The sequence below is a fragment of the Bombina bombina genome, chromosome 2, assembly GCF_027579735.1.
Source record: "Bombina bombina isolate aBomBom1 chromosome 2, aBomBom1.pri, whole genome shotgun sequence".
Classification (NCBI taxonomy): domain Eukaryota; kingdom Metazoa; phylum Chordata; class Amphibia; order Anura; family Bombinatoridae; genus Bombina; species Bombina bombina.
The window spans coordinates 1185070062-1185084745 of record NC_069500.1 but is presented as its reverse complement, the minus strand read 5'-3'; the positions used below and the strand labels follow the sequence as shown (position 1 = coordinate 1185084745).

The 14684-nt window shown below is 35.7% G+C and overlaps 1 protein-coding gene across 1 annotated transcript in view; it reads left to right on the top strand.

Annotated features, from left to right (window-relative positions):
- The window catches only part of LOC128647469 (EF-hand calcium-binding domain-containing protein 6-like), a 299277-nt gene extending 286013 nt beyond the window's left edge, over positions 1–13264 (top strand). Inside the window, exon 21 of the mRNA XM_053700255.1 lies at positions 12879–13264. Coding sequence (XP_053556230.1) covers positions 12879–13136 — 258 coding nt within the window. The 3' untranslated portion in view covers positions 13137–13264. The remainder of the gene's footprint in view (positions 1–12878) is intronic.
- The last annotated feature ends 1420 nt before the right edge of the window (positions 13265–14684 follow it).

The following is a 14684-nucleotide window of genomic DNA, read 5'->3' as shown; positions in this document are numbered from 1 at the left end:
ACTAATCAGTATTGGAAAAAAAATGTATAGAATTCTAAATGATGGTGATCTGGGAAGAAGAATGTATGCAAAATGTTAAAGGGACATAAAACCCAAAAAAATGATTTCATGATTTGATAATTTTCAACTATTTTCAAATGTACTTCTGTTATCCTATTTGCATCATTGTATCCTTTGGGGAAGGAGAAGCATTTCACTACTGGTAGATAGCTGAAAGCAACAGATCAGCCAATGTCTAGAGGCATGTGCAGCCACCAATCAGCATCTAGCTCCCAGTAGCGCATTGCTGCTACTAAGCATACCTAGGTATGATTTTATTTTTAATTTCAGAATTTAGAACATAATGATTCACACGCTCCTGGTTTTCAATGTAGTAAATGTGTGCTACATTGCACCAAAAGTATTTGGGCTAAAAAAATAGTCTCACTATTTCATGAAAACAGAGAACCAGTGGCTCTGTGCTTACAGTTTGTCATATGGTGTTTGTCTTTGTTTTCTATGGCATTTCAAAGTGAGTGTCAATTAGTTCATTTATTCAAAGTATGTGTACGTTATAACTGAGACATGTGAAAACTGCAAGAAATATGTGTTTGCACAGGTTTTAACATTGCCGCTGATCACCTATTATGGCTATTACGGGCAGTGCCGGTTCTTTTTACCAACTTAGGGATAGAAAAAACAGATGTCTGGCTTCAAGTATTCTTTAGGGAAGTCTCTGATTTGAAAAGCTTTATTATATACTTGGACATGAAACCCAAAATACTTATTTCATGATTCAGGTGGAGCATAGAATTTTAAACAACTTTTCAATTTACTTCTATTATCTAATTTGCTTGTTCTCTTGGTATCCTTTGTGGGAAAGCATACCTAGGTATGCTCAGTAGCTTGGAGCTAGCTACTGATTGGTGGCTGGATATATATATATATATATATATATATAATCTTTTAATTTGGTTACCAATATGTTCAGCTAGCTCCCAGTAGTGCATTGCTGCTCCTCAATAAAGGACACCAAGAAAATAAAGCAAATTAATAATAGAAGTAAATTGGAAAGTTGTTTAAAATTAAATGATCTATCTGAATCAAGAAAGAAAACAGACCTATATATCTATCACAGCCTTGGGCCTCATTGGACTTGATCATGAGACTTAAAGGGACCATCTAGTCAAAATTAAACTTTCATGATTAGGATAGGGCATGCAATTTTAAACAACTTTCCAATTTACTTTTATCATCAACTTTGTTTTGTTCTCTTGGTATTCTTTGTTAAAAGCTATGCATAGGTAGGCTCATAGAAGGCCATCTCCTATCTCAGCGCATTTTGACAGATTTTCACAGCTAGACAGAGCAAGTTCATGTGTGCCATATGGTGATATTGTGCTCACTCCTGTGGAGTTATTTATGAGTCAGCACTGATTGGTTAAAATTCAAGCCTGTCAAAAGAACTGAAATAAAGGGGCAGTCTGCAGAGGCTTAGATACAAGTTAATCACAGAGGTAAAAAGTGTATTAGGCCCTTAATGTAACAAAAGTATTAGACCAGGGTGAAGCTGTTGATGTAGCATATATAGATTTCAGCAAAGCTTTTGATACTGTCCCACACAGCAAACTAATTCACAAACTATATTTCCTTGGTCTAGACTCAAAAAATGTGAATTGGGTAGAATGCTGGCTTAAAGGGACATAAAACAAGTTGGGATAGAGACAAAATATAATAATATGTACTTTTATTACTTTACCTGCACATTTATAATGCAGTGCCTCACCATTAACCCTTTCTTTTTAATTTCCCCACACACATTTCCTTCTATGGCTGTATCTATATCTATTGTTGTTTTGGTAGAAGGCAAAAATGCATAGGGATTATCTGCTGGAGCATGCCTAGAAGCTGTGAACTCAGTTGAAATACAATGCCTGTGTCTAAACACTGATAAGGGGGGTGGAGTTAGCTTCTCCCGGCAGCTTAGCTATGTAATTCATTTTGCTTATTTTTTTAAATTATTTTAAAATACTTGCCAGTAATTTGTAAACAATTTTTTTATTCAAACAATTTTTAGTTAATTAGATCTTTAAGGATATGCACAGATCTCAACCTGTTTTATGTCCCAACAGAGTGTTAGTAAATAAAGTACATTCGGCAGAGGGAGCAATTACTAGTAGTGTTCCTCAGGGGTAAGTTCTGGGGCCCGTTTTGTTTAACATATTTATCAGAGATATCTGCAAAGGGCTACAGTAGAAAGTATGTCTGTTTGCAGATGATACAAAATATGTAATAGAGTATATGTTCCAGGGTACGTTGCTGGTCTTTCTATGGGGGTGTCTTAGACTACGCTATTTTAGCAAGCCTGCAGGAGGGAGGGAGGGTCCAAAAACACGGTACTTACGCTATAATACACCAACAATCCCTTAACAGGTAGCGATCTACAGGGTACACCGCGGTTGTTAAGGGGTTAATATAACAGTGTTGGTTATGCAAAACTGGGGGAAAGGTTAATAAAGGGATAATCTATCTTTTTAAACAATAAAAATTCTAGAGTAGACTGTCCCTTTAATTCTTCCATTGTTATTGGTCTTAGATCAGGGTTTGGCAAACTGTAGTTTACAGTTATGTATTGTCTATGGCTTCCTTCACAGTGCAATGACATAGATTAATAGTTGTGACAGAGACCATATGTGAGGGTCTCTTTGTTTTGCACTGCTGCTCAGCAAACTGCAATATAAGTAAACACAATATTCCCAAATCAGGGGAAGGTAACAGTCAGTTATATAACTATGCTCCAAGCAAACAAATTGAATCCATATCTCTGCACATGGTTTAAGACTCCTGCTAACATGAAGCAAGACATGGGAAACTGGTGTCACGTCATCAAGCCCATATGTTACATTAATCATTTTTTGAAAAGTAAAGTAATTACTAACTGAGATATATAAGACTCTTGCACAGTAACTATAAACTGGTATCGCAAGCTCAAGATAAAACATTTTTAATTAAAGGGACATTGTACACTAGATTTTTCTTTGCATAAATGTTTTGTAGATGATCCATTTATATAGCCCACCTGGTAGTTTTTTGTAACATTGTATAGTTTTGCTTATCTTTTAATAGCATTCTGCCGATTTTCAGACTCCTAACCAAGCCCCACAGTGCCAGATGTAAACACACGTTTACAGACTCCTGTTTGTCTTATCTGTCTTTTCATATGAGTTATATGAAAATTGGTGTATACTGTCCCTTTAAACTATTTAATTAAAGGTAAAGCATTGGTATTTGTATTAACATTTTTATGAGGTAAAGCAGAGGGACACCAATGGTGAAGGCAGTGGCTGGAAAAAGTTTGGGAACCACTGCTCTAAAATTTTAGAGCATTTTATTATTGCACATAACTGTGTTTAACTCCTGCAAAGGGGTTAAACACAAAGTTAAAGTTAGCTCCAGAGCAACAATATATTACTAGGACCAAGATGAAAACACCAGGTGAACTAAAGACAAGAGGCATGTGGATACCCACCAATCACCAGCTGCCTCCCAGCTGTGCTGCTTCTGAACCTACCTAGATATGCTTTTCAACAAATGATTCTAGAACAAACATATGAACTGAGAATGCATAAGCAGAAAATCTAGGTTTTCAAGTGGTCAGGCCTGTTTAACTAGTTAAAGGGACAGTCTACTCCAGAATATTTATTGTTCAAAAAGATAGATAATCCCTTAATTACTCATTCCCCAGTTTTGCACAGTTATATTAATATATGGTTTACCTTGTATGTAAGCCTCTGCAGACTGTCCCCTTATCACATGGCTATTTATTTATTATCTATTGACTTGCATTTTAGCTAATTAGTGGTGTGTCCTGCACAACGAGAGCACCGTGTTATCAATATGGCTCACATGAACTAGCAGTTTCCTGTTGTAAAAAGCTAATAAAAAGTGATAAAGGGCTGTCTGTAGTGGCTTAGAAACAGGAAGAAATTTAGAGGTTGAAATATTAAAGTATATTAATCTAACAATGTTGGTTGTGCAAAGCTGGGGAATGGGTAGTAAAGGTATTATCTATCTTTTTCAACAATAACAATTTTGGTATTAAAATTGTTACTAACAATGCTTTCCGATGGATTGGAACTCCATTGATGAAGAATCTAAATGCAAAGAATCTTTAATATTTGTGATTTTTTTTTTTTTTTTTATAGATTTCATAATTTGATGGTTTTAGTGGAGCAGACCCTATAAAAAGCCGGAATGAATTGATACTTTTAGTATTTTGATTGTTATCTTGCCTTTTTATATTATATTAATGTGATGAATACACTATTGTATACTATTTTGAACTGCATGTATACTATAGTAAAAAAACATACTGTAATAGTTGAGGTCAAATTGCCATGTTCCTTTGTATATATTTAGTTTGTTTGATTGACATCTGAACTTAAGACTTGTATGGCTTTTCTTAAAATCCCTGTACCCACCTGTTTAATCCAGACATTTTTAATCTAGTCCAAGCAGAATTTGGCTCAGTCCTTGCTTTATACATGTGCATATTTATTTATAGCACTGCAGTAGATTCAACATGGGCAGCCAATAAATAAATAAAACAAAAGCAAAGTACCTGCTGTGTATAGACGACTGGAGTTTTTTTCAGTAATGATGGATTAGCATGTGGCTTTGTAGCAATAAAAAGACATACATGGATGCTAGGAGAAAGATATGAGGTTACTGCCAATTTGCATTGGGTGCCCGCCTATATTATGTGCATGACTAGCCATGCACGAAATAACAAATAGTGTGCACTGAAAAGTGCTGCATGCATTACTGACACTGAGCCCGGATACAAGATTCAGAGGGCTGTTTCTGCCACACACTCTCAGGTTAACCCATTAATTGCTTGAAGGGTAAAATATTTAGACCATGTATTGTACTTTCCAAAGAAGAATGCATCTATCTATCTATCTATCTATCGATCTATTTATCTATCTATCTTATGTATCAAAATGAATTATTAAATAAATGGAATACATAGATAAAAATATATAAAGTATAGTATGTAACTCTATCTGAAGATTATATAGCTCTAAACTAAGGAAATGTAATTGTACATGCCATTTGTTTATGCAACCATTTTAGAACTGTCATTTTGTTAGCTCTGTTTTGCTATCTGAATTATGAAAATTTTATTTCTTTCATGTAATTAGCAAGAGTCCATGAGCTAGTGACGTATGGGATATACATTCCTACCAGGAGGGGCAAAGTTTCCCAAACCTTAAAATGCCTATAAATACACCCCTCACCACACCCACAATTCAGTTTTACAAACTTTGCCTCCTATGGAGGTGGTGAAGTAAGTTTGTGCTAGATTCTACGTTGATATGCGCTCCGCAGCAGGTTGGAGCCCGGTTTTCCTCTCAGCGTGCAGTGAATCTCAGAGGGATGTGAAGAGAGTATTGCCTATTTGAATTCAATGATCTCCTTCTACGGGGTCTATTTCATAGGTTCTCTGTTATCGGTCGTAGAGATTCATCTCTTACCTCCCTTTTCAGATCGACGATATACTCTTATATATACCATTACCTCTACTGATTCTCGTTTCAGTACTGGTTTGGCTTTCTACTACTTGTAGATGAGTGTCCTGGGGTAAGTAAGTCTTATTTTCTGTGACACTCTAAGCTATGGTTGGGCACTTTTGTATAAAGTTCTAAATATATGTATTCAAACATTTATTTGCCTTAACTCAGGATGTTCAACGTTCCTTATTTCAGACAGTCAGTTTCATATTTGGGATAATGCATTTGAATAAATCAATTTTTTTCTTACCTTAAAATTTGACTTTTTTTCCTGTGGGCTGTTAGGCTCGCGGGGGCTGAAAATGCTTCATTTTATTGCGTCATTCTTGGCGCGGACTTTTTTGGCGCAAAAAGTTTTTTTCTGTTTCCGGCGTCATACGTGTCGCCGGAAGTTGCGTCATTTCTGACGTTTTTTTTGCGCCAAAAGTGTCGGCGTTCCGGATGTGGCATCATTTTTTGGCGCCAAAAGCATTTAGGCGCCAAATAATGTGGGCGTCTTTTTTGGCGCTAAAAAATATGGGCGTCATTTTTGTCTCCACATTATTTAAGTCTCATAATTTATTGCTTCTGGTTGCTAGAAGCTTGTTCACTGGCATTTTTTCCCATTCCTGAAACTGTCATTTAAGGAATTTGATCAATTTTGCTTTATATGTTGTTTTCTCTATTACATATTGCAAGATGTCCCAGACTGACACTGAGTTAGAAGATACTTCTGGTAAAACGCTGCCTGGTGCTGGATCTACCAAAGTTAAGTGTATCTGTTGTAAACTTGTGGTATCTGTTCCTCCAGCTGTTGTTTGTAATGAATGTCATGACAAACTTGTTAATGCAGATAATATTTCCTTTAGTAATGTTACATTACCTGTTGTGGTTCCATCAACATCTAATGCTCAGAGTGTTCCTGTTAACATAAGAGATTTTGTTTCTAAATCTATTAAGAAGGCTATGTCTGTTATTCCCCCTTCTAGTAAACGTAAAAGGTCTTTTAAAACTTCTAATTTTTCAGATGAATTTTTAAATGAACATCATCATTCTGATTCTGATAGTAGTTCCTCTGGTTCAGAGGATTCTGTCTCTGAGGTTGATGCTGATAAATCTTCATATTTATTCAAAATGGAATTTATTCGTTCTTTACTTAAAGAGGTCTTAATTGCATTAGAAATAGAGGATTCTGGTCCTCTTGATACTAAATCTAAATGTTTAAATAAGGTTTTTAAATCTCCTGTAGTTATTCCAGAAGTTTTTCCTGTCCCTGATGCTATTTCTGAAGTAATCTCCAGGGAATGGAATAATTTGGGTAATTCTTTTACTCCTTCTAAACGTTTTAAGCAATTATATCCTGTGCCGTCTGACAGATTAGAATTTTGGGACAAAATCCCTAAGGTTGATGGGGCTGTCTCTACTCTTGCTAAACGTACTACTATTCCTACGGCAGATAGTACTTCCTTTAAGGATCCTTTAGATAGGAAGATTGAATCCTTTCTAAGAAAAGCTTACTTATGTTCAGGTAATCTTCTTAGACCTGCTATATCTTTAGCGGATGTGGCTGCAGCTTCAACTTTTTGGTTAGAAACTTTAGCGCAACAAGTAACAGATCATAACTCTCATAGCATTGTTAATCTTCTTCAACATGCTAATAACTTTATTTGTGATGCCATATTTGATATCATTAGAGTTGATGTCAGGTATATGTCTCTAGCTATTCTAGCTAGAAGAGCTTTATGGCTTAAAACTTGGAATGCTGATATGTCTTCTAAGTCAACTTTGCTTTCCCTTTCTTTCCAGGGTAATAAATTATTTGGTTCTCAGTTGGATTCTATTATCTCAACTGTTACTGGAGGGAAAGGAACTTTTTTACCACAAGATAGAAAATCTAAAGGTAAATTTAGGTCTAATAATCGTTTTCGTTCCTTTCGTCACAATAAGGAACAAAAGCCTGATCCTTCGCCCTCAGGAGCGATATCAGTTTGGAAACCATCTCCAGTCTGGAATAAGTCCAAGTCTTTTAGAAAAACAAAACCAGCTCCCAAGTCCACATGAAGGTGCGGCCCTCATTCCAGCCCAGCTGGTAGGGGGCAGATTACGTTTTTTCAAACAAATTTGGATCAATTCAATTTACAATCTTTGGATTCAAAACATTGTTTCAGAAGGGTACAGAATTGGCTTCAAGATAAGGCCTCCTGCAAAGAGATTTTTTCTTTCCCGTGTCCCAGTGAATCCAGCAAAGGCTCAAGCATTTCTGAAATGTGTTTCAGATCTAGAGTTGGCTGGAGTAATTATGCCAGTTCCAGTTCTGGAACAGGGGCTGGGGTTTTATTCAAATCTCTTCATTGTACCAAAGGAGGAGAATTCCTTCAGACCAGTTCTGGATCTAAAAATATTGAATCGTTATGTAAGGATACCAACATTCAAGATGGTAACTATAAGGACTATTCTGCCTTTTGTTCAGCAAGGGCATTATATGTCCACAATAGATTTACAGGATGCATATCTGCATATTCCGATTCATCCAGATCACTATCAGTTTCTGAGATTCTCTTTCCTAGACAAGCATTACCAGTTTGTGGCTCTGCCGTTTGGCCTAGCAACAGCTCCAAGGATTTTTACAAAGGTTCTCGGTGCCCTTCTGTCTGTAATCAGAGAACAGGGTATTGTGGTATTTCCTTATTTGGACGATATCTTGGTACTTGCTTAGTCTTCACATTTAGCAGAATCTCATACGAATCGACTTGTGTTGTTTCTTCAAGATCATGGTTGGAGGATCAATTTACCGAAAAGTTCATTAATTCCTCAAACAGAGGTTACCTTTTTAGGTTTCCAGATAGATTCAGTGTCCATGACTCTGTCTCTGACAGAAAAGAGACGTCTAAAATTGATCTCAGCTTGTCGAAACCTTCAATCACAATCATTCCCTTCGGTAGCCTTATGCATGGAAATTCTAGGTCTTATGACTGCTGCATCGGATGCGATCCCCTTTGCTCGTTTTCACATGCGTCCTCTTCAGCTCTGTATGCTGAACCAGTGGTGCAGGGATTACACAAAGATATCTCAATTAATATATTTAAAACCGATTTTACGACACTCTCTGACGTGGTGGACAGATCACCATCGTTTAGTTCAGGGGGCTTCTTTTGTTCTTCCGACCTGGACTGTAATTTCAACAGATGCAAGTCTGACAGGTTGGGGAGCTTTTTGGGGGTCTCTGACAGCACAAGGGGTTTGGGAATCTCAGGAGGTGAGATTACCAATCAATATTTTGGAACTCCGTGCAATTTTCAGAGCTCTTCAGTCTTGGCCTCTTCTAAAGAGAGAATCGTTCATTTGTTTTCAGACAGACAATGTCACAACTGTGGCATACATCAATCATCAAGGAGGGACTCACAGTCCTCTGGCCATGAAAGAAGTATCTCGAATTCTGGTATGGGCGGAATCCATCTCCTGTCTAGTTTCTGCAGTTCATATCCCAGGTATAGACAATTGGGAAGCAGATTATCTCAGTCGCCAAACGTTACATCCGGGCGAATGGTCTCTTCACCCAGAGGTATTTCTTCAGATTGTTCAAATGTGGGGACTTCCAGAAATAGATCTGATGGCTTCTCATCTAAACAAGAAGCTTCCCAGGTATCTGTCCAGATCCAGGGATCCTCAAGCGGAAGCAGTGGATGCATTGTCGCTTCCTTGGAAGTATCATCCTGCCTATATCTTTCCGCCTCTAGTTCTTCTTCCAAGAGTAATCTCCAAGATTCTGAAGGAATGCTCGTTTGTTCTGCTGGTAGCTCCAGCATGGCCTCACAGGTTTTGGTATGCGGATCTTGTCCGGATGGCCTCCTACCAACCGTGGACTCTTCCGTTAAGACCAGACCTTCTGTCGCAAGGTCCTTTTTTCCATCAGGATCTCAAATCCTTAAATTTAAAGGTATGGAGATTGAACGCTTGATTCTTAGTCAAAGAGGTTTCTCTGACTCTTTGATTAATACTATGTTACAGGCTCGTAAATCCGTATCTAGGGAGATATATTATAAAGTCTGAAAGACTTATATTTCTTGGTGTCTTTCTCATAATTTTTCCTGGCATTCTTTTAGAATTCCGAGAATTTTACAGTTCCTTCAGGATGGTTTGGATAAAGGTTTGTCTGCAAGTTCCTTGAAAGGACAAATCTCTGCTCTTTCTGTTCTTTTTCACAGAAAGATTGCTAATCTTCCTGATATTCATTGTTTTGTACAAGCTTTGGTTCGTATAAAACCTGTCATTAAGTCAATTTCTCCTCCTTGGAGTTTGAATTTGGTTCTGGGGGCTCTTCAAGCTCCTCAGTTTGAACCTATGCATTCATTGGACATTAAATTACTTTCTTGGAAAGTTTTGTTCCTTTTGGCCATCTCTTCTGCCAGAAGAGTTTCTGAATTATCTGCTCTTTCTTGTGAGTCTCCTTTTCTGATTTTTCATCAGGATAAGGCGGTGTTGCGAACTTCTTTTAAATTTTTACCTAAGGTTGTGAATTCTAACAACATTAGTAGAGAAATTGTGGTTCCTTCATTATGTCCTAATCCTAAGAATTCTAAGGAGAAACCATTGCATTCTTTGGATGTAGTTAGAGCTTTGAAATATTATGTTGAAGCTACTAAGAATTTCCGAAAGACTTCTAGTCTATTTGTTATCTTTTCCGGTTCTAGGAAAGGTCAGAAGGCCTCTGCCATTTCTTTGGCATCTTGGTTGAAATCTTTAATTCATCATGCTTATGTCGAGTCGGGTAAAACTCCGCCTCAAAGGATTACAGCTCATTCTACTAGGTCAGTTTCTACTTCCTGGGCGTTCAGGAATGAAGATTCGGTTGATCAGATTTGCAAAGCAGCAACTTGGTCTTCTTTGCATACTTTTACTAAATTCTACCATTTTGATGTGTTTTCTTCTTCTGAAGCAGTTTTTGGTAGAAAAGTACTTCAGGCAGCTGTTTCATTTTCATTCTTCTGCTTATAATTTCATTTTTTTTCATTATAAGATTTAAACTTTAGTTTGGGTGTGGATTATTTTCAGCGGAATTGGCTGTCTTTATTTTATCCCTCCCTCTCTAGTGACTCTTGCGTGGAAGATCCACATCTTGGGTAGTCATTATCCCATACGTCACTAGCTCATGGACTCTTGCTAATTACATGAAAGAAAACATAATTTATGTAAGAACTTACCTGATAAATTAATTTCTTTCATATTAGCAAGAGTCCATGAGGCCCACCCTTTTTGTGGTGGTTATGATTTTTTTGTATAAAGCACAATTGTTCCAATTCCTTATTTTTTTATGCTTTCGCACTTTTTTCTTATCACCCCACTTCTTGGCTATGCGTTAAACTGATTTGTGGGTGTGGTGAGGGGTGTATTTGTAGGCATTTTGAGGTTTGGGAAACTTTGCCCCTCCTGGTAGGAATGTATATCCCATACGTCACTAGCTCATGGACTCTTGCTAATATGAAAGAAATGAATTTATCAGGTAAGTTCTTACATAAATTATGTTTTTGACTTCACTGTCCCTTTAAACCTTTGTTTCCTATGTATTAAGTGTAAATATACAGTAACTTAAATCCTTTCTTTCCATAGCATTTTCAAGTTTATTGTTATGCAAACTAGCAAGTGATAATGTTTTACTTCCGGTATCAAACAGCACTAGATTTTACAGCAGTATTTAGGATTGTGTTAGAGCACATCGCTTAACTTGCCACTTGTAATATGAGCGCAATGAGTGCACTAATAGCGCTCTCTTTGCTGTCCATTAAAAGTATAGGGCACGCTAAAAGTGTTTCAGTAGTGTTGAGATGCTTTTGTTAAAATTTTTAACTATCCAATTGTTATACCCAACTGTGGGCCAGATTACAAATGGCGTGTTACGTAGCTTGCACGCAAACACAGCGAGAAGTAAACTTTTAATACACGCTGGTTTGCTCACGTATTACAAGTTGAAAGTAAATATTTGCTAAATATTTGCGTGAGAGCAACATCTGATGCAACTAACTTCAGGACTTCCGGTTCATAGAAGAAAATGTTCTTTTTTATTTTTAAATATATATTTCTCTCTCTCTCTCTCTCTCTCTCTCTCTCTCTCTCTCTATATATATATATATATATATATATATATATACATATATATATATATATATATATATATATATATATATATATATATATATATATATAAATACTGGATTAATTTAAATATATATATATATATATATATATATATATATTATACCTATGTATCTATATGAATAAATACAGATATATATATATATATATATATATAATTATTTTTTAAATACTAAGAATGTTTTCTACTATGTGAAGAACATTGGAATGTAAATTATTTACAGTACATACACATTAAAACAAATAAAATATTAAAATGTAATAAAAAATTATTTTTCATGTTTAAAGGTATTTGAGTAGAAAGGGCTCTATAATGTATGTATGTATATATACAATATATGTACAATCGTATGCAAAAGTTTAGGCACCCCTGACAATTTCCATGATTTTCATTTATAAATAATTGGGTGTTTGGATAAGCAATTTCATTTTGATCTATCAAATAACTGAAGGACACAGTAATATTTCAGTAGTGAAATTAGGTTTATTGGATTAACAGAAAATGTGCAATATGCATCAAATGAAATTAGACAGGTCCATAAATTTGGGCACCCTTGTCATTTTGTTGATTTGAATTCCTGTAACTACCTAGCACTGATTAATTGGAACACACAATTGGTTTGGTGAGCCCATTAACTTCATAGACAGGTGCATCCAATCATGAGAAAATGTATTTAAGGTGGCCAATTGCAAGTTGTTGTTCTCTTTGACTCTCCTCTGAAGAGTGGCAACATTTTTCAACCAACCATTGTTTGCACACTGTATCTGTTCCTAATTGTCCCCAGCAGATGAGATTAGATAAAGGGAACCTAAGTTTCAACATGGCAGTGTCCATTACTTTTTAAGGACTAAAGTACCTTATATAAGCTAACATTTTACACTTATTTTTTTCAGTATTTAAACAACTAATATCATTTTAAAAATGCATCTATATAGTATTCTGAGGCTAATCTTTGTTCTGAATGCATCATTATAGTTAGCATTAATTTGCTGTTTAATGTCCCTTAAAAGGCTGTCACTGATCAAACTTATTTAGTTTAGCCTTTGACTATCACTGAGGTTTTACTATTAGCCAGTTGGAGCTCTTGCCTGTTATTTTTGTCCATGTTGCTCTATTTAGTGAATTATTACCACATTTTGATAAAAGCATTACCCACATTGACACATAATTTTGCATTAATTTCTTCCACTGAGCAGCTGCAAGGAGAATGGAAGACGCTGCGCAGAGCCTTTAAGAAGCTGGACACGGACAGTAGTGGGTATTTGTCTTTGCCTGAATTTCGATCCGTCCTGAAGCTCTGCAACTTTGTGCTTGATGAAGATGAAGTTTATCACGTCATGTCCAGATACGATCAAAACATGGACGGCCGCATAAACTACAAATCATTCTTAGAACACACATGCAACTCAGCGCAGCCCTCTGCATCCAGCTCATCACTGGCAAAAAACGCATAAGGACTATTTAATGTGACCGGCAAATGTATTCCAGTGGTCATGGGATTTCTCACAAGTATCCTGTAGAAGTAACAACTTTCCACTGTTGTTTTCTTTAGGAAATCATAATAAAAAACACCTTACAAATATGGAATGTGTTGCATTATAATAATCGTCTTTTTGCACTGTATTCCAATTTATCAGACCTTAGTCCAGTTTAATTAGTGAATATACTAAGTCAAAGTTAAAGTTTAATGACTATGCAATATTAAAGGGACACTGAACCCAATTTTTTTCTTTCGTGATTCAGATAGAGCATGCAATTTTAAGCAACTTTCTAATTTATTATCTATTATCAATTTTTATTTGTTCTATTGCTATCTTTATTTGAAAAATAAGGCATCCAAGCTTTTTTCTTGGTTCAGACTATGGACAGCACTTTTTTTATTGGTGGATGAATTTATCCACCAATCAGCAAGGACAACCCAGGTTGTTCACCAAAAATGGGGAGGCATCTAAACTTACATTCTTGCATTTCAAATAAAGATACCAAGAGAATAAAGAAAATTTGATAATAGGAGTAAATTAGAAAGTTGCTTAAAATTTCATGCTCTATCTGAATCACAAAAGAAAAAATTTGGGTTCAGTGTCCCTTTAAATAACTTTACAATTTATTTATGTTTTAATCTAATTTACTTTATTCTCTTTGTATCATTTGTTGAAAAGCATACCTAGATAGGCTTAGGAGCAACAATGCACTACTTGGAGCTAGCTGCTGATTCGTTGCTGCATGTTTATGTCTCTTGTCATTGGCTCACCTGATGAGTTCATCTAGCTCCCAGTAGTGCATTGCTGCTCCATCAGCAAAGCATACTAAGAAAATAATGTAAATTTGATAACAGAAGTAATGAAAAGTTGTTAGAAATTGTATTATTTGAATCAACGGAACAAAATAATAATTCGACTTTGTATCCCTTTAAAGGGATAATGAAAGTCAAAGGTAACTGTTGATGTTTCAGATTGAGCATGCAATTAAAAAAAATAACTGCAATTTACTTGTATTATTAAATCTAACACATTCTCTTTTATTGTTTGATGAAGAGCATACAAAGCTAGGATCAGGAGTGTGCCGTCTTGAGCACTATATGACAAAGATGTTTACAACAATGCATGTGCACACTCCTATATCTACCTAGGTATGCCCTTCAACAAAGGATACCAGTACATTTAATAATAGAAGTAAACTGGATTTTTCTAAAATAATAAAAATTTAAAATTGACTTTCATGTCCTTTTAATACTGATTTTAACATTTTCCAGTGTGCATTATTTGTAGTAAGATTAACAGATTGTGAAATGCATTTGAAAACATTTTGTTCCTTCCTCAAAGTTCTGCTTCCTTAGATAATAATATTGTGTTTAGAACTAAACGAATCTGGAAATAAATAATTTTTGAGAAAAGAAAACAGTCATTTGGGCGTGTATAAAAAACAAACATTCATGTTACAAAAGAGAGGGTGGAAACTCTGTACATATTTGTAATTATAAATATGGTAAAAAAAAAAAAAAT